Source organism: Oryctolagus cuniculus, chromosome 1, assembly GCF_964237555.1.
Source record: "Oryctolagus cuniculus chromosome 1, mOryCun1.1, whole genome shotgun sequence".
Classification (NCBI taxonomy): Eukaryota; Metazoa; Chordata; class Mammalia; order Lagomorpha; family Leporidae; genus Oryctolagus; species Oryctolagus cuniculus.
Genome location: NC_091432.1, coordinates 5,561,322 through 5,577,615, shown reverse-complemented (window position 1 = coordinate 5,577,615; position 16,294 = coordinate 5,561,322). Strand labels below are relative to the sequence as shown.

General features: G+C 68.9%; 3 protein-coding genes across 4 annotated transcripts; 2 read left to right on the top strand and 1 right to left on the bottom strand.

Moving 5' to 3' along the window:
- The first annotated feature begins 100 nt into the window (after positions 1-100).
- RAB1B (RAB1B, member RAS oncogene family) lies at positions 101-6,591 on the top strand. The gene is made up of 6 exons (XM_051841497.2): positions 101-250; positions 1,748-1,820; positions 2,054-2,149; positions 2,228-2,323; positions 4,944-5,075; positions 5,185-6,591. Exons 1-6 carry the CDS (start codon positions 237-239, stop codon positions 5,377-5,379), a joined length of 606 nt encoding a protein of 201 aa, XP_051697457.1. The 5' UTR covers positions 101-236; the 3' UTR covers positions 5,380-6,591.
- An 844-nt stretch (positions 6,592-7,435) lies between these two features.
- CNIH2 (cornichon family AMPA receptor auxiliary protein 2) lies at positions 7,436-12,372 on the top strand. The gene is made up of 6 exons (XM_051841496.2): positions 7,436-7,629; positions 10,754-10,822; positions 11,218-11,265; positions 11,387-11,499; positions 11,580-11,723; positions 11,816-12,372. Exons 1-6 carry the CDS (start codon positions 7,549-7,551, stop codon positions 11,841-11,843), a joined length of 483 nt encoding a protein of 160 aa, XP_051697456.1. The 5' UTR covers positions 7,436-7,548; the 3' UTR covers positions 11,844-12,372.
- A 297-nt stretch (positions 12,373-12,669) lies between these two features.
- On the bottom strand, positions 12,670-16,294 carry YIF1A (Yip1 interacting factor homolog A, membrane trafficking protein). 2 transcript variants are annotated; one of them, XM_051841494.2, is made up of 8 exons: positions 16,042-16,294; positions 14,920-15,131; positions 14,690-14,794; positions 14,528-14,606; positions 13,776-13,833; positions 13,526-13,681; positions 13,315-13,408; positions 12,670-12,872 (listed from the first exon to the last, which is right to left on the bottom strand). In XM_051841494.2, exons 1-8 carry the CDS (start codon positions 16,070-16,072, stop codon positions 12,726-12,728), a joined length of 882 nt encoding a protein of 293 aa, XP_051697454.1. In that variant the 5' UTR covers positions 16,073-16,294; the 3' UTR covers positions 12,670-12,725. The 2 variants fall into 2 exon arrangements, with proteins under 2 accessions (XP_051697454.1, XP_051697455.1); XM_051841495.2 differs by lacking the exon at positions 13,526-13,681 and having other exon boundaries at positions 16,042-16,278.

Below are 16,294 nucleotides of genomic sequence, written 5' to 3'. Positions count from 1 at the left end.
AGGCAGTGCGCGGCAGGACAGGCGTGGGCTCGCAGCGACGCCTGCGCCGTGGGGGGTGGCGAGTCGGGCACCGTGGGGGACTACAAGTTCCAGTAAGCAGCGCGGCGAGGCCCCTGTCGGGACCGTGTGCGCCTGCGCGTCGCGGGCGGGGCCTCAGGGGCGGAGCGGCCACCATCTTGGAACGGGAGGCGGAGCAGAGCCGACTGGGAGCGACCGAGCGGGCCGCCGCCGCCGCCATGAACCCCGAATAGTGAGTGAGCCCCGCCCGCGCCGTCTGGCGCAGCCTCGGTCCCGAGTACGGGGCTGTACGCGTTCCGGAGTTGTCTGGCCCGGGTCAGGACTGTGCGGCGCCCCCACATCCGGGTCCCTCTACCACTGACACCCCCCCCCCACACATACACACATCCGGGTCCCGCCCCTCCCCCCGGGGGCCCAGGACCCCGTCTTGACACCCCCGAGTCCTCGAAGCGGGGGCCCGAAGCGGCAGCCCCAAGGGCAGCGCTGGGAGCCGCGCGGCCGGCGCGCAGGCCTCCGCGGTCAGGTGACCCGGCAGCCCCGGCGTCCCCAGGCCTCAGTTTCCCCGGCTGTGCGGAGCCTGTCACGCCGGTTTCTGGGTTCAGACTCGGCTCTTTTGGGTCGGGCTCTTGGCGAAGAAGAGCAGCGCCTGGGGTGTGGAGCTTGGCGGAGAGGGGGCTCAGAGCCCTGGAGGCAAGCGAGAAGCGAAGTCGATTAAGCCCCGCAAAAGTGCGCTCGGGCGGGATCCGAGCGGCCCAGCCCCTGGGCGCGGGGCGGTGGTCCTCCGTCGTCTGTCTGAACCGAGAGGTGCGGCTCCCGGAGGATGGGCAGGGGGCTGCCCGGGAAGGCGGGGCGCGGGCTGTCCCGGCGGAGTCGGGATTCCGGCGTGGTGGAGGAATTCCTGGAAAGCGTGGGGAGCCCGTGTGAGCCCCCTGCGGCCGTGAGGATTTCGAAGGTGGCTCGGAAGGCCGGCTTCCACGTTGTCTCTGCGGCCCCTGGAGTGCAGGTGTGCCAGCCCTGGGGCCCTGCCCGCGCCCGCCTCCCCGGTCTGGGGCCGAGGCTGGCCAGGCGCAGGGCCCGGGGCGGCGCTTGGTCCCGTCTCCCGCGCCTCGCGCTCGCGGGGTCTCCCGCGCCTCGTCCCGCCTTTGCCACCCTGCTTTCGCTGTCCCGCTGCTGCCGGGCCCGGGCGCCGTGGCGCGGCCTTTGCCTCGCGGCGCCGGCTCTGGGCCTCGCTGCCGGCTCGGCTCTGCACTCGGACTTCCCCGCGGTGCGCTCTGCTTCCTCTCTGCCGCTTCCCTCTTCTGCCCCAGCTGGAGGCTGCAGGTTTCCCCGGGCAGCGCCCCCCGGGCCGCGGTGCGGGGTGGGTGAGACCCCGCCTTGGGGCCCCCTCGCAGCTCAGTCTCCTCCCTGGCCTGGGGTCTCTTCGTGGCGACTTCAGCTGTGCGCGCAGCTTTGTCACTGAGCAGGTTCCGGGCTGAGCTCAGCTTTCCCTCTGGGGCCTGCCCTGCCAAGCCACTGGACGGGCCGGGAAGGTCTGGAGTCCTGGGAAAAGTCCCAGCGGCGGCACCGGGCTCTGGTTCACAGCATCCCGCCCTTCAGCGCCCGGCGCCCTGTCGCGTCCAGGGCAGCGCTCCCCCAGCCAGGCCTGGCGGGAGATCTGGGGGGCCGCGGCCGCGAGCCCAGGGTGGCAGCAGTGCGCTGCCTGCCCTCACACTCTCTCTTCTCTTCCCAGTGACTACCTGTTTAAGCTGCTTTTGATCGGCGACTCGGGCGTGGGCAAGTCGTGCCTACTCCTGCGGTTTGCTGTGAGTAGAAGCTCCCGTCCCCCAGCCTGGGGTCCCAGCTGGCAGCGGGGGGAAGGGCCCCCCAGAGCACAGTGGCTGCGAGACCTGGGGACCCAGGGTGAAGTCGTGGGACCCACCAGTCACACATCAGACTAAATGGCACAGGGCCCAAACGTTGGGGTGCTGAGAACTGGGGCTCCCCTGTGCCCCACTGGGGCCCCGTGGCTGAGGCGCTGCGCTGGCCCCGGCCCTAGGATGACACGTACACGGAGAGCTACATCAGCACCATCGGGGTGGACTTCAAGATCCGCACCATCGAGCTGGACGGCAAGACCATCAAACTCCAGATCGTGAGTGTCGCCCGAGGGCCCCGGGGAGGGGGCTGCGGCCTGGGCCGCGGGCCGACTGTGCTGCTCGCTTGTCTGCAGTGGGACACAGCCGGCCAGGAGCGGTTCCGGACCATCACCTCCAGCTACTACCGGGGGGCCCACGGCATCATCGTGGTGTATGACGTCACCGACCAGGTACTCCGGGGCTCCCTGTCGCCAGCTGTGCCTCCCTGCCTTAGTCCGAGATTCGCACGTCATCCTGGCCTCTGCCCTGACAGGGGACTGACTGTGTGCAGGCTCACGTGCAGGGAGGCCAGCCTTCCAGAACCCTGATGCAGGGGCTCGGTGGGACCAGGCCGCAGCTTCCCCTCCGCGCCAGACTCGCCCCTCGGGGTTTTAGTCAGCTGGGTGGCCGCGGTGCTGGACCTGTGGCTTCCTGTGTGAGACAGGGGCGGCACTTGGAGGGCCCTTGACCAGGAGGCCCGGGAGCCCGGTGTGAGCAAGAGCCCAGGCTGTGCGTCTGCTCTCACGCCGCTGGCAGCAGCCGGAGACGGTCTGTCCCCTTGCGACACTCATGCGAGGGCTGTGTCCCAGGAGGCCGTGGGCTCAGGACGGCGGGGGCCCTGGGCGAGTCCTCCAGCTTGTGGAGGGCAGGGGCAGGAAGCGCAGTCTTTCCCTCCCCCCCCGCCCCAAACCTGCCGCTGCGTGGGGTCCAGCCCCAGGCGGAAGGGGTCCCTGCTCCCAAGGGCAGCTGCTCTTTTTTTAAGACTTATTTATTTATTTATTTGAAAGACAAAGTTGGCAGAGAGAGAGAGGTTTTCCATCCGCTGGTTCACTCCCCAGATGGCCGCAATGGTAGGAGCTGTGCTGATCCGAAGCCAGGAGCCAGGAGCTTCTTCTGGGTCTCCCTTGTGGGTGCAGGGGCCCAAGGACTTGGGTCATCTTCCAGTGCTTTCCTGGGTCATAGCAGAGAGCTGGATCAGAAGTAGAGCAGCCGGGTCTCGAACCAGCGGCCATTTGGGATGCCGGCACTGCAGGCGGCGGCTTTACCCTTACGCCACCACGCCAGCGCTGGGCTCTGGCAGCAGCCGCTTCTGAGCTTGCCACCTGCCTGGTTCTGGACAGCAGGCTGGGTGAGCCGTGTGCCACTCCTGCCCTCTGACTCCACCCTCCTCTCCCCCCGGGGAGGTCGGTGTCCCCAGTGTCCCGTGAGGGCTTCTGACTCGGGGGCTCTTCGCTGGCTCACACGGTGCTTTCCCCACGGCCCCCCCTTGTGCCTCCCAGCTCAGCCCCAGGCCTCCACCTCACCCCTCCCTGCATGCTTCTGGCCCCTTCCGTGGTCGCGCTGCTTCCCGTGGGCTGTGCCGGCGTCGCGTGGCCCCTGCGTGTCTGGGTCTGCGTTCGCCCGTGCACTCGCCGCTGGGGTCCGGGTTTTGCGCACGAGGAACCTGCCTGCAGAGGCCCAAGTGGCTTTGCCTGCACTCGCGGTCAGCCAGGGCGAAGCCGTGTTGGGACCCAGGGCTCTGCCTTTCGGGCAGCCCCTTTCCTGCCCACAGGCAGCCTCTCCCGAGCCCCACCCTGGCCTCGCCAGCTCCTCCAACCCCATCCTCGTAGCCAGATCCCTGCTGGCCTGACCAGGAGACTTCCCTCCCCCACGCAGCCAGTCCCAGGCCCCTCATAATGGCGCTGATGAGGATAATAGCCGCTCTGGCTAATGAAGCGCTTGTCACACAGGGCCGCGTCCCCGCGTCTCTCCTGCTGACAGCGGCCCTGCTGGGAGGTCCCATGCAGACGGAACCTCCCGGAACCTGAGGCCCGGAGGGGGCGGGTGGTCTCCCAGAGACCCGGAGGGACGGATTGAGACGCACTTCAGCCAGCACAGCCTGGCTCTGAGCCTGTGCGCCTAGCACCGCGCTCCCTGGCTAAGGGCCCCTCGTCCCGGCCCTGGGTTAACCCAGGCACCCTCAGCTGCTGACCGTCTCGGCGTAGCTGCGGGCACTCTTTCCAGAACGCAGGTGTGAGTGGTCCTGCTGCTCCTGACTGTCCGAGACCTGGCCGGGCTGAGGCTCCTGATGTCCTGGGTGGCCCCTCGCCCCGGCCAGGGCCTGCCTCCCAGCAACATCCAGCGTCTCCCCTCCCCACAGAGTCCTGCTCTGTGACCTGGCACGCGCTGTCTCCCAGCCTGCACCTTGGCTGCGCAAGGCCAGGGCCGCTGAGGCAGAGGTGGTCCCGCGGTCCCCTGGCCCTGCGTGCTAGACGGCCTTGCCGTCGCGTGCGTCCTGACCTGCCCCTCCATGTGCTGGATGCTGTCGGGCAGCGACCAGCACAGGGCCCAGTTCGGGACACGGCGGGAAGCGTACGTGTGACCCAATGTGATGTCACCAGGCCTCTGACCCCAGGGAAGGAACAGTGGCCGGGGCTGGAGCGCTGTCCTCAGATCCGTCCTTTAGCCAGCTGCTGGGGAGCCTGGAGGTCGCGTGATGGCACCCTTGATGCCAAAAGTGGGGAGGTGGTCGGCTCTGTGCGCAGCACGCCTGTGCGCCTCCTGGGCTGCCTCCGTGAGGGCTCCCACTGCCCCCGGGGCCCTGTGGCCACCGCGGGCACGCCGTGATTCTCGCCGTCTCCCTCTGGTGCCGTTCGCTCCCCGCATGCCTGGGCCTGTGAGCGGCTCGCCAGGAGACAGCTGCGGACGCAGAGTCGGCTTCTGGTCCCTGAGCCCAGGGCTGCTGGCTGCCCTCTCCCCTTCAAGGGAGCCCCTGCTGCCCAGCGGGGGGGGTGGAAGTTGGGAACAGTAATTTGTGACCCTGGCCCCCAGGAGTCCTACGCCAACGTGAAGCAGTGGCTGCAGGAGATCGACCGCTACGCCAGTGAGAACGTCAACAAGCTCCTGGTGGGCAACAAGAGCGACCTCACCACCAAGAAGGTGGTGGACAACAGCACGGCCAAGGTGAGCGCGGCGGCCGGCGCGGCCCCCGCCCTGCCCTCCCCTCCCCTCCCCTCCCCTCCCCTCTTCCCTCTCCTCCCCTCTCCCCTCCTCTCCCCTCTCCTCTCATCAGGAGTTTGCAGACTCTCTGGGCATCCCCTTCCTGGAGACGAGTGCCAAGAATGCCACCAACGTGGAGCAGGCGTTCATGACCATGGCTGCCGAGATCAAAAAGCGGATGGGGCCTGGGGCGGCCTCGGGGGGCGAACGGCCCAACCTCAAGATCGACAGCACCCCTGTGAAGGCGCCTGGCGGTGGCTGTTGCTAGGAGGCACACGGGGTGGGACTGGAGGGGCACCTGCAGATGATGCCCCAGGGGGGCAGGAGGGGCCTCCCTCTCCTGGGGTAGTTGAGTCTGTGGCTCTGGGGTGTCCTGGGCTCCCCATCTCCCTCCGGCCCATCTGCCTGCTGCCCTGAGCCCTGGTTCTGTCAGGGCCCCCGCTGGAAGACACCCAGGACTGGGGCTGGGCTGGGCTGGGGCCTGCTCCGCCGCTGCCTCTGGGTCACCGAAGCTGCCCCCGCCCCTCCCCGTCTTTGGAACGAGGGCTCGTCTGTCCGCCCCACCCCTGTATGCTGCACTGGGTTCTCCCTCCCCGTCTGCCTTCCGTCCCCTCTTCCAGAGCCCAGGGCCTCCCTGGCCTCTGCTGCCCCAGACGCAGTCAGAGCCCGGGGGCAGGGAGTGTGGCCAGGGGATCCAGGCCCTGGGCCCTGGGCCGGACCGGACCTCAGGACAGGCATGAGGGCCCAGCAGCCCGCCCTCTGCACTCCCCCTGCCTCGCCACCCCTCCCACACTCACAGCTCCAGCCGTCCAGCTGCGGTGGGGTCTGCGCACATCCGGGGCAGGTGGGCGGGCGGCTGTGCCAGGCCTGTGTCTTGAGCTGCGAGGGAGCCTGCTCCTGCCGCCCCCTGCCCTGCCGGAGCCAGGCCCTGCGCTGCCTGCACACCGTTCCCCTTTGTCCTCACGGCAGGCGGAGGCGGGAGGCCCACCGTGCCAGAGGCCAGGCACCAGCCTTAACCCTCACCCTGCCGGCACCCCTCCCTCTGCCGGAGGCGGCACATCTGGCTTACTCTGCCCTTGCTGCCCTTGGAGCCTACGAGGGCAGATCCCCGTCCCCCACCGCCACTTCTCTGGGGGTTCTGAGCGCAGCCCAGGGTGGGGGGGGCTCTGCCCATCTCTGCCGCCTTGGTTGTAGCCCCCGCCTTGTGGCACAGCTTCTGCAGAAAAGCAGACCTTGGTCTCCACGTAAGAAGCCATGTCCCTGTGCTGTCCACCTAGCCCGCCCCTGCCCTGCCCTCTGACGTGTATTTAACGCCCTGGGCTGCCCTGCGGGGTCTGCCCTGCCCCCGGTTTCCCTCTGGTGTCATGTCAGGCGTTTTGCTAGGAAAAGCCACTTGGGGAAAGATGGAAAAGGACAAAGGAAAAAAAAAATCAATAAATTTCCACCGGCCCTCGGGTGAGCCGAGGGTTTTTGCAAGGAAGTTGTGGTGGCTGAGCGTGGTCTGTGGTCAGCCCTGCGGGGGGTGCTGGGGGTGGGCCTGGAGCCCTAGGCTTGGTGGGTGCAAGGGTCCCGGCTGGGGGCTGTGTCCTAGGGTTGCTGGCAGAAGCCCTTGACCCACATACTGGGGCCAGGAGAGCTGCGTGCTGTGCTGCCGCCGTGGTCTGTCCCCAAGGGCCCAGCATGATTCTGGCAGGGAGGCCGGCAGGCGGGCGGCCATCAGCGAACACCTGGTGAGCCACTGCCAATACCCACGAGGGCCGGGGCCGGGGCCGCGTGTCTGGTAGCATCAGAGCCGGGGGGCCGCAGGCTTGCCCCTTGGTACCTGGCCCGGGTCCCCGGTGCCATCCCTTCTCTGTGGCTTCAGGCCAAGTGCTTTTGCCCACTGGGACGGTGACAAGTGTTTGGCACTTTGAAGGCCTCAGTCCAAGCTCCCGCCTGGGTGAGGCGTGGTGTGTACCCGTCCGAGCCAGCTGACCCAGGGTGGCTGTTGGGGCCGGCGGGCCTCGCTCTCCGTCCCTGTCTGCTTGTTCCTAAAGGTGCGCCGCCGGGGTTCCGCGGGGTGGGAGCCAGGGGGCGGTGCCCGGGGTTCGGAGGGGAGCACAGCGCCCAGCCCCGCCCGAGGCCGAGCACACGGCGGCCCCGCCCCCGGCTCCGCCCCGCCGGCTTCGCGGGCTGGAGAGCGAGGGAGCCGCGGGCGAGGGATCGCAGGATGAGCGGTCGGGGCCGGGGCAGCCGGCAGCGGACGCGCCCCCCGAGCCCCCCGGCCCGCGCCCCGCGCCCCCCACGGCCCCGCGGCCCCGGTCCCGGCCGCGCCGCTCGCGTTCCCCGAGCCCCGCGGGCCATGCCCGGCCGGCCCTAAGTGCGGGCCGGGGGGGGCGTCCCCTTGCGCCCGGGCCCCGCGCTGGCGCCCCCCGGGCCGCCGCCCGGCGCGGGGGCCATGGCGTTCACCTTCGCCGCGTTCTGCTACATGCTCACCCTGGTGCTGTGCGCCTCCCTCATCTTCTTTGTCATCTGGCACGTAAGGCCGGGCTGGGGCTGGGGGCGGGGTGGGGGGCCGGGGGCGCGCGGAGCGGGAGGGGGCCTGGCGGGTGGCCTCTGAGCCTGGGGAAACTTGGAGCCTCCTCTCTGCTATCCCCCACCGGTCGGCTTCGGTTCGCCCCCGTTAACACCCCCATCGTCGGTCGCCTTCCTGGGGGCCCCCCTTCCTCCCGCCGCCGCCCCCGCGTGTCTGTGAGTCTGTCGGTTGGCCCCTGCCCTTCTGCCCCGTGCAGCCCGGGGGTTGGGGGAGGGGTGCAGAATTCTTTATTTCTTGTCCTCCTCCTCTTCTCCTTGCAACCAGCCGCCCCCATTTGTCCGTCCGGCAGTTTGTCTGTCTACTGCTCCCCCCACTCTTTGTGGGTTTTTCCAGCCAGAGTGATGGAGCCCGTTGCTATGGCAACTGCATCTGTTTACAGGACCCACATATCTCAGAACCTATTAACCCATTCCCTTCCCAGCCCCCTCCCTGACCAAGCAGCGATTGGCTCTAAGCCGCTCCAGACCTGCCCCCCCCCCCCCCGCGCACCTGGAGTCCCCCGCCCTCTGGCTTCTCTCCTAGCCCTGCCCCCACTTTGCTCTGTCTCCCAGCCTCTTGCTCTGTCCCTCACTCTGGGCTGCCCTCACCCCTGCTTCAGAATGTCCAGTTGTACCCCTGGAGCTCCCCGGGTCTCTGTCCCCTCCCCTCAGCCAGCTCCAGCTCCTATCCCGAGGCCCTAGCCCTTCACTGCCCTCCCTCCCCGCCCCGCCCCACCCCCACCAGCTTGCCAGGTTGCCCGGCTCTTCCTCTTCGCTGTGCTCACACGTCCCCTGTGGGAGTCCTCACCTCTCCCCCTCTCTCCCTGACCCCTCTTCTCCCTCCCTCGCCTCACCTGCTCCCTCCTGCTCGCCCACCTCCTCTCCTCCTGGGACTGCCGCCAGTGCTTTTGACCCACGTCTGCTTGGCCTGCTTGGCCGTTCCCTGCCGCCTTTCTCTTTTCCGTGGCTCCGTAGGCCCTGCACCCCTACTGTGTGAGCAGAGAGCCCCACAGACCCTCTGAACACACCCCCCCCCCCATGCCTCTGTCCTCTGCCTTTGTTCCTTGCTTCTCTCAGTGGCTTTGGCTTTTCTCTCTTACTCTCCCCCTCCCTCCATCCCCCCTCTCCCCCTCCCTTCTGGACCTCTGGGTCTCCTGTCCCATCCCAGGGCCGTGGACAAACCTGGGGGAAGGGGCCAGGGACTGGAGGGAGTTGGGAGCCACAGGCTCCGGTGCAGCTTTTCTCCTGGGGGAAAGGCTCCCGGAATTCAGGAAGCTCCACGGAGGACCCCTCCCCACCCTGTGGGGTCCCGTGTCCTCCTGTGTCTGCACAGACTCTGGGGGGCTCGGAGGGCATCGGGCCGGCGGGGCGAGCACCAGGAGGGAGGGCCGAGTGCCGGCTTCATCCGCCCACCGCTTATGGAGCACTTACTACAAGCCGGGCCCGTGGCAGCCCGGCCGTCCGGCTGGGGGATCTTAGCAGCCGGGCTGCGTGCTCACTGCTGCGGCAGGCTAGTCGGTCCCAGAGTGCCCAGAGGGAGGCCTGCTGAGCGGGGCAGGGCCCAGGAGCTATGGTCCTCTGTCCAAAGCCTGGTAAGAACTAGAACCTTCCAGGGCAGGACCCTAGATGCAGCCCAGGCCTGGCTGGTCGCTAGGCAACCCTGGTGCTGAGTGACGTGTGTCAGCTGTCACTGTGGGGGATTGTTTGTTCCGGGCTGGGGGGGGGGGGTGTGTGCTGAGTCAGCGCCAGGCAGCCTGGGGGGTGGGAGGCGCGACACCCGCCGGCTGCTGGTGGTGCCAGCTCTGGGGCAGACAGACGGCACCCTTCCGTTCCCTGCTGGCCCCTCGCGCTGCGCCTGTCAGCCAGGCGGCCGCCCAGAGTCAGTTGTTGGGGGGGAGCTCCAGATGGCTCCGGCTCCCCCCAGGAAGCCAGTGTTCTTTCCCTCCGAGCCGTCTGGGGTCTGGGATGCCTGGGGGTGGTGGGCCTGCTGCTTCCTGGGGGCTCTGCTAACAGCCCATCCCCCAGGCCCCGGGCCATCATCCCCTCAAACCCTGCTGCCCTTGAGAGTTGCCCACCTGTAAGGACACTGCCATCTGCCAGGCCGTGGGCTCCCTGCCTCCACTTCCCGGCCACGAAGCTGCGCACACCTCCCATCTGCGCCCCACTCACCCCCCCAGACACCTCGGGCGGCTCCCCTGGTGCCCGAGCGGTCCCCTCTGTGGGCACAAAGTGGGATTTTACCGCTGGAGTCAGACCGGGCTGGAATCCTGGCGTAGCACTAGCTAGCTGTGTGGCCTGGGACAAGACGCTTCACCTCTCTGTCTTGAAACTCAGGGCTCGCCACAAAGTGAACAGAGACGGCATCTTATTCCAGAAACTCTGCATGGACTTCGAAAGTTCTTTGCACCGAATAAACTCACCTCTAAATTTTGTTTTCCACAACCCGTCATCGTACCGGTTCTTGTGTCAGTAGGCTGTTGCAAGCATTAAGTGAGTCAGTACAGAGCCTGCTGGCAGAGTGAGCGCCAGGGCCGGCTCGGCCTAAGACGCCAGCCCGACCCTCAGCTGCCTCGTGGCCCCCCGTGGCTGCCCTCCGTGCTCCCCGCCGCACTGGGTCTGCCCTCCGAGGACACCGTTCTGCCTGAACTTCCACACTAGCTTTCCTTCCTGCCCCCGCCCCCTCCCACGTTCACGCCAACCCTGGCACTCCCCGAATGCGCCCCCTGTGCCTTTGTGCCTGCTGCTCCGCTGCTTGGACTGCCACCAGACACCCACTCGGGTCAAGCTGAGCCCGCGTCCCCCACAGGCTGGGATGCGTTCAGAGTCCTGCCCCATGCCTGCAGCGCAGCGCTCAGCACAGGGCCCAGCAGAGAAGCCGCCGCGTCTGGGGAGGCTTTGCAAGGGGGTGCACACGGACACTGGGGCCGGAGCTGGGGATCGCGACATGGGGCTGCTCCAGGCCTTGCTCTCGCTGGGCCCGCTTCTCCACTTTCGCCACAAGCGGCTTCTGGCCAAGTCCCCAGAGGGCCGGGTAGGGAGAGGCCACAAGCTGCGACCCCAACCCTGACGAGGACCCGCCCCTCCCCCAGATCATAGCCTTCGACGAGCTGCGGACCGACTTCAAGAACCCTATCGACCAGGGGAACCCAGCGCGGGCAGTAAGTGATACATGTGCTGTGCCGAGGTGTGTCCGTCCGTCTGTCTTTCGCTCTGTCGTGGGTGGGCGTGCGGGCGAGGGGCGGGAAGCCCGGGTGTGGTGCGCGGCCGGGCCCCTTCCTCTGTCCCCGCCCCGAGCGAACACCTGGCGCGGGCTCCGGGGCTCGGGTTCCTGCGGGCGGGGCGCCGGTTGCCAGGCTCCGGGCCGTTGCCGTGGAGACGCGGGTGAAGGCCCCATGGTGACGGTCGCCATGGGGACGGCGCGGCTGCTTCCCTGCCGCGCCAGCAGCGCCGTAGGGACCGCTCTGGCGCCCCCTGGCGGCCACGCGCCCGCGGGGAGCGCCCGGCGCCGGCCCTTTCGCCTCGACCATCGCGGCCCTTTGCTCTTCCCCTACAGCGCGAGCGTTTAAAAAACATCGAGCGCATCTGCTGTCTCCTGAGGAAGGTCAGTGTCGGGCTGCCGCAGGGCCTGGCTCAGCCCTCTGCCAGCCCGGAGCGAGGGCGAGGCCGGGGCCCCAAAGCCCAGCCCCTCCACGCCCTGGAAGGCGGGTCTGTCTCTCCCGCAGCTGGTGGTCCCAGAGTACTCCATCCACGGCCTCTTCTGCCTCATGTTCCTGTGCGCGGCGGAGTGGGTGACCCTGGGCCTCAACATCCCCCTCCTCTTCTACCACCTCTGGAGGTGAGGGCAGCGGCGGCCGGGCGGGCGGGCGGGGCGGGGGGCTGCCCTGGCGGGCGGCACTCAGGCGCTGCCCCTGCCAGGTACTTCCACCGCCCCGCGGACGGCTCTGAGGTCATGTACGACGCGGTCTCCATCATGAACGCCGACATCCTCAGCTACTGCCAGAAGGAGTCCTGGTGCAAACTCGCCTTCTACCTGCTCTCCTTCTTCTATTACCTGTACAGGTGAGCCCCGCCCCGGCACGCGGCCACGGGGGGGGGGGGGGTGCGGGGGGCCGGCTCGCTCAGGCCTGGCTCCCGGCTCCCTCTCCCTGCAGTATGGTTTATACGTTGGTGAGTTTCTAAGGGGGAAGCCGGCCAGGGAGCAAAGCCCAGAACGGACCGGACGCCTGTGCACCCCCAGCCCTGCCCCTTGGCCATGGAGGCCTCAGCCCTGGGGAGGGAGGGGGCACTGGTGCCCCCAGCCTCTCCAGCCCCCCCCAAACTGCTGCTGCGGGAACCCCCCGCCTTCAGAGCCCTTGCCCTTGGACTGGGGCTGGGCAGAGCTCTAAACACGGGCGGGGCTCCTCTGCCAGCCTTTGGGCGTGGCAGTCCTGTGAGGGGCGGGACCTCCGGCCTTGTCTATTTCGGGGAAACCTTGGGCCACCACCCTCGACCCCAGCCTGAGGCTCCCCCTGCAGGTGGGGGGGCACCCACACCGGGAATGAGCGGGCTCAGCAGGGGGCAGCCCCATCCCTAGTCTGCCCTCCCCCCAAGCTCTCCACTTGCCCCGCCCCCGCCCCGCCCCTTGGACCCACTTTCTATGTCACCTGGAGGAGTCCGGCACCCCCTCCCCGGTCATTTGTGACAAAACACGAATAAACTACTGCAAACACGTGGGCCCAGTCCTGCTCCTGAAAGCCCTGGGGGGCTGCGTCGGGACCAGCCCAGAGCTGTATCCCCGACGGCTGGCCTCAGCCCGCCACCCTGACCCCACCAGGGCCCGATGCACCAGACTCCGGCTCTCCCCGCTCGGCTGCTGGAGCCCTTCCTCTGCCTTTCCAGGCAGTATCGGGGGGGGGGTCCCCCCTCTGCCTAGACAGCCCCCAGCCTGGGCCCCTGGGCAAGGCAGAGGTCCAGAGGTGGCTGCACCGCCCCCCGCCCCAGCCCCAGGAACAAGAGTCGGACAAAGTCAAGGAAACCACGTTTTCAATGTTCGGAAAAAATCAGTGCCATGTGGGGCCGGGGTCACCGCACCAGGTGGGAGGTCAGCCAGTATATGATGAGGGGCTGGAAGGCGGCGGCTCCCAGGGTCAGGTAGAGCTGGAGGCGCTGCCGGGGCGCTGAGGCCCCCACACTGTCGGGGCCCAGGGCTGCGGTCCGCAGGGAGCGCACCTGGAGGAGAGCGGAGAGGAGGCGGGGCTTGGGGCGGGGCGGGGCCTAGGGCTGCGGTCCACCTGGAGGGGAGGGGAAGCGGGGCCCCGGCCTAGGGCTGCAGTCCGCCCGGAGCCCACCTGGAGGCAGGGAGCGGGGCGGGGCCCAGGGCTGCGGTCCGTTAGGAGCGCACCTGGAGGAGAGCAGAGAGGGGGCGGGACGCGGGGCGGGGCGGGGCCTAGGGCTGCGGTCCACCTGGAGGCAGGGGGCGGGGCGGGGCCTAGGGCTGCGGTCCACCTGGAGGGGTGGGGAAGCGGGGCCGGGGCGGGGCCCAGGGCTGCGGTCCGCCAGGAGCGCCCCTGGAGGGGAGGGAAGGCGGGGCATGGTGGGGCCCAGGGCTGCGGTCCGCAAGGAGCGCCCCTGGAGGCAGGGGGCGGGCCGGGCCGGGCCGGGCCGGACTCACCGTGAAGTACACGAGCGCACACGAAGTCCAGGCCAGCGCCACGTAGTAGCCGTCGCTGCCGAAGAGCAGCCCTGTGAGCACACTGAGGATCATCCTGGCGGGGGGAGGGGAGACAAGGCTGCTGGCCCCCAGGGTCGGCCCCGCCCGCCCTCAGACCGGCCCTGAGGCCCCGGGGTTCCCTGTCCACACCAGGGCGGGGCAGGGCGCTCACCCCACGTATTTGTAGCCGCTGTAGGCCAGCAGGTGGAAGGTGCTCAGCTCGCTGTGCACCGTGGCCAGGTAGAGGCCCAGGAGCAGGGCCAGCACCTCCACGACCACCCACACGAGCGCCGTGCTGGCGCACAGGCCCAGCACCTCGGGGGAGAACCTGCGGGCGGAGGGGGCGGAGGGGCCGTCAGAACCTCGTGGCGCGGCCCCCTGGGGCGGGGACGGCCCGGAGGGAGGGCGGGGCAGGCACCAACCTTTGCTGGATGCCCAGCGCCATCCCGGCCAGCAGGACGTAGGTGACGAAGGCCATGGCTGCCGAGAGCAGAGGGAGGCGTCAGCCAGGGACCACGGTCAGCCTGGCGGCCCCGCAGGAGCAGCACGCGGGCTCAGCGGGCAGGCCGGGCTGTGCCAACACAGGGGCCATGGGGACGGCCCCGCCGCAGCCCCCATCTGGTCAGCACCAGCTGCCTTCACAGCACGGCCAACGCCAAGGGTAACTGAGGGCTCCCGGAGCGCCCAGAGCCAGGGACCAGGCCTCAGCGCAGCCTTCGCCAGTCCGTCCTGAGCCCCCTGGGAGCGCTGGACCTGACGGGCCCCCCACCAGTGGGCACCTGGAGCCCAGAGCCAGCCCTGCCCCATCCACGCTGTGCGCCCTCGAAATCCTCCAGTGCCTCCGAGTGGGAACCCAGAAGGGGGCGATGACTGGCTCAGGGAGGCAGGGAGGGCTTCCTGGAGGAGGGGGTATGGCACAGGACGGGAACAGCTAACATTTACTGCCGCTCCCCGTGTGCCGGCGCCACGCCGCGTCTCCAGCACGGCCTGAGGCGTGGGCTGCTCCCATCGCGGGAGCTGCAGGAAACCCAGGGCTCCGCGACACGGTCTCCAAGAGGGGCCCTGCAGGCACAGGGGGGCAGTGCCCTCCTGCCCCCGCCAAGTCCCACACAAACCACGTGAGCAGCTCCAGAACCCCCCCGCACCCCCAGTCCCGAGCCGGGCGGAGGCTCACCGGGGATGTAGAGGTCAGGGGCGTTGAGGTCTTGCCGCGGGGGCAGAGGCACATCGCGGCTGTACCGCAGCTCCCAGTTCTGACAGAGAGGAGAGGAGGGGCTTGAGGTCTGGGCGTGGCAGGAGGGAGAGCGGCCCGCCCACCTGCGGGGGGGGGGCTCACCTGGTGCGTGTAGGGGAAGACCAGCAGCCCTAGCTTCTTGGCCACATAGGCTGTGTCCACCGCGAAAAAATACTTGAGTTTGTTCATGGACACAAAACGGTGCAGCTGGGAGGGCAGAGAGCAGGCTGTGGGCCCAGGGCCTGGCCGCTGGGCACGCCGCACGCCGCTCAGGCTCGAGGCCCAGCCCTGGCCAGGATGCCCGCCCCCCCAGCCCCGGGGGCAGGCCACACCTCCTTGTGCACCATGTCCTTTCCCTGGGACGCGATCGAGCTGCCGTAGGCCATGGCCACGTTGGCCATGGGGTCGCCGAGCAGGTGGTTGACGCTGAAGGCCACGTCGGCCCCTGAGGCCGCGTAGCCCCCGGGCTGGCTGGGGTAACCGCCACTCGTGTCGTCGAAGAGGGCCGGGGCATCTGGGGCTGTCCGGACCCTGTGCTTGGAGCCTGCAGGTTTGGAGGTAGCTCCCGAGGTTGACAGATACCAAGCCTGAGCCCAAACCACCCTGGGCAGCCCCGCGTGCGTCCTGGGGGCACCAGGAAACCCACTGGGGAGACGGGCTGGGCGAGGGGCCGCTAGCTCAGAACTCCAGCGACGGATCCTTCGCTAAACACAGAAAAGTAGCCGGGGCCAGGGTGGCGGTGCAGCGGGTTCAACCACCACCTGCGGCACGCCCAGCCCGTGCGGGGTGCCCAGCTCGCTGCTAATACGCCCCGGAAAGCAGTGGAAGATGGCTCGGGTACTCGGACCCCTGCAGCCATGTGGGAGACCCGGATGCAGGTCCAGGCTCCTGGCTGTCGCCTGGCCCAGCCCTGGCCGCTGGGGTCACTGGGGAGTGAACCCGAGGATGGAAAATCCCCCCCCCCCCCGCCCCTGCCCCGTCTCTCTGCCTTTCAAATAAATAAAACGAATCTTTGACCAGAGAAGCAGCCGTGAGCGCTGAGGCGGCGCCGGGAAGTGGTGGCCGCCCGGGCATTCCCGGCGGCCTGGCAAGTAAAGTGATTTGAGCTGAACCGCGGGGAGCGGGTAGAAGCTGGCTATGTGGACATCATTAGGAGGGCGTCCCTGCCAGAGCACGAGTGGGGAAGCCGACAGCTGGCCACGCGGAGGCCCTGGGCAGTGGTCAGGGTCACGGTAGGGAAAAGAAGTCTGCAGCCGGACCCCGTCGGTGCCCGGCACCCTGATCCCAGCTGTGCAGTCACCGGCCCGAAGGGGCGCAGTGGAGGGGTCTCGCCGGGCAGGACCCCGGCGGACACCCTCGCCCCGGGCACGGGACTCGGCCGCCACTCTCCCTCACGGGCTCGCCTCCGGCCGGCCCGGCCAGGCCGCGCCCCGCCCGCCCCGCACCCCACGCACCGTGGGCTCCGTAGCCCGAGTGATAAGCCATGGCCGCGACGCTCGCGCTCCCCGAGGGCCTGCTGTGCCGCCTGGCGGGTACGAACACTAATAAGGCACTTGCTCCGCTCCCCGGGCACCGACCGAGGCTAGCCGGCAGCCCGACACGTCCCCGGGCTGGGCGACTTCGGCCGCCATATCCTTAGCGTCACCCTTCGCCGCCTGCCATTGGCTCTTCTGCTGCACGGACTCTCTCACCCCCTCTCCTAATTGG

Excerpts from the sequence above, each read along its gene's own strand:
- YIF1A (XM_051841494.2), bottom strand. The coding sequence starts at position 16,072 with ATGGCTTATCACTCGGGCTACGGAGCCCACG. Across the intron at positions 15,132-16,041 it reads CTCGGGCTACGGAGCCCACG|GCTCCAAGCACAGGGTCCGG; the intron begins GTGCGTGGGGTG and ends CCAAACCTGCAG. Across the intron at positions 14,607-14,689 it reads TCTTCCCCTACACGCACCAG|AACTGGGAGCTGCGGTACAG; the intron begins GTGAGCCCCCCC and ends CCTCTCTGTCAG.
- RAB1B (XM_051841497.2), top strand. Across the intron at positions 2,150-2,227 it reads AGACCATCAAACTCCAGATC|TGGGACACAGCCGGCCAGGA; the intron begins GTGAGTGTCGCC and ends GCTTGTCTGCAG. Across the intron at positions 2,324-4,943 it reads TGTATGACGTCACCGACCAG|GAGTCCTACGCCAACGTGAA; the intron begins GTACTCCGGGGC and ends CCTGGCCCCCAG.
- CNIH2 (XM_051841496.2), top strand. The coding sequence starts at position 7,549 with ATGGCGTTCACCTTCGCCGCGTTCTGCTACATGCTCACCCTGGTGCTG. Across the intron at positions 11,266-11,386 it reads TCTGCTGTCTCCTGAGGAAG|CTGGTGGTCCCAGAGTACTC; the intron begins GTCAGTGTCGGG and ends TCTCTCCCGCAG. Across the intron at positions 11,724-11,815 it reads TTCTTCTATTACCTGTACAG|TATGGTTTATACGTTGGTGA; the intron begins GTGAGCCCCGCC and ends CTCTCCCTGCAG.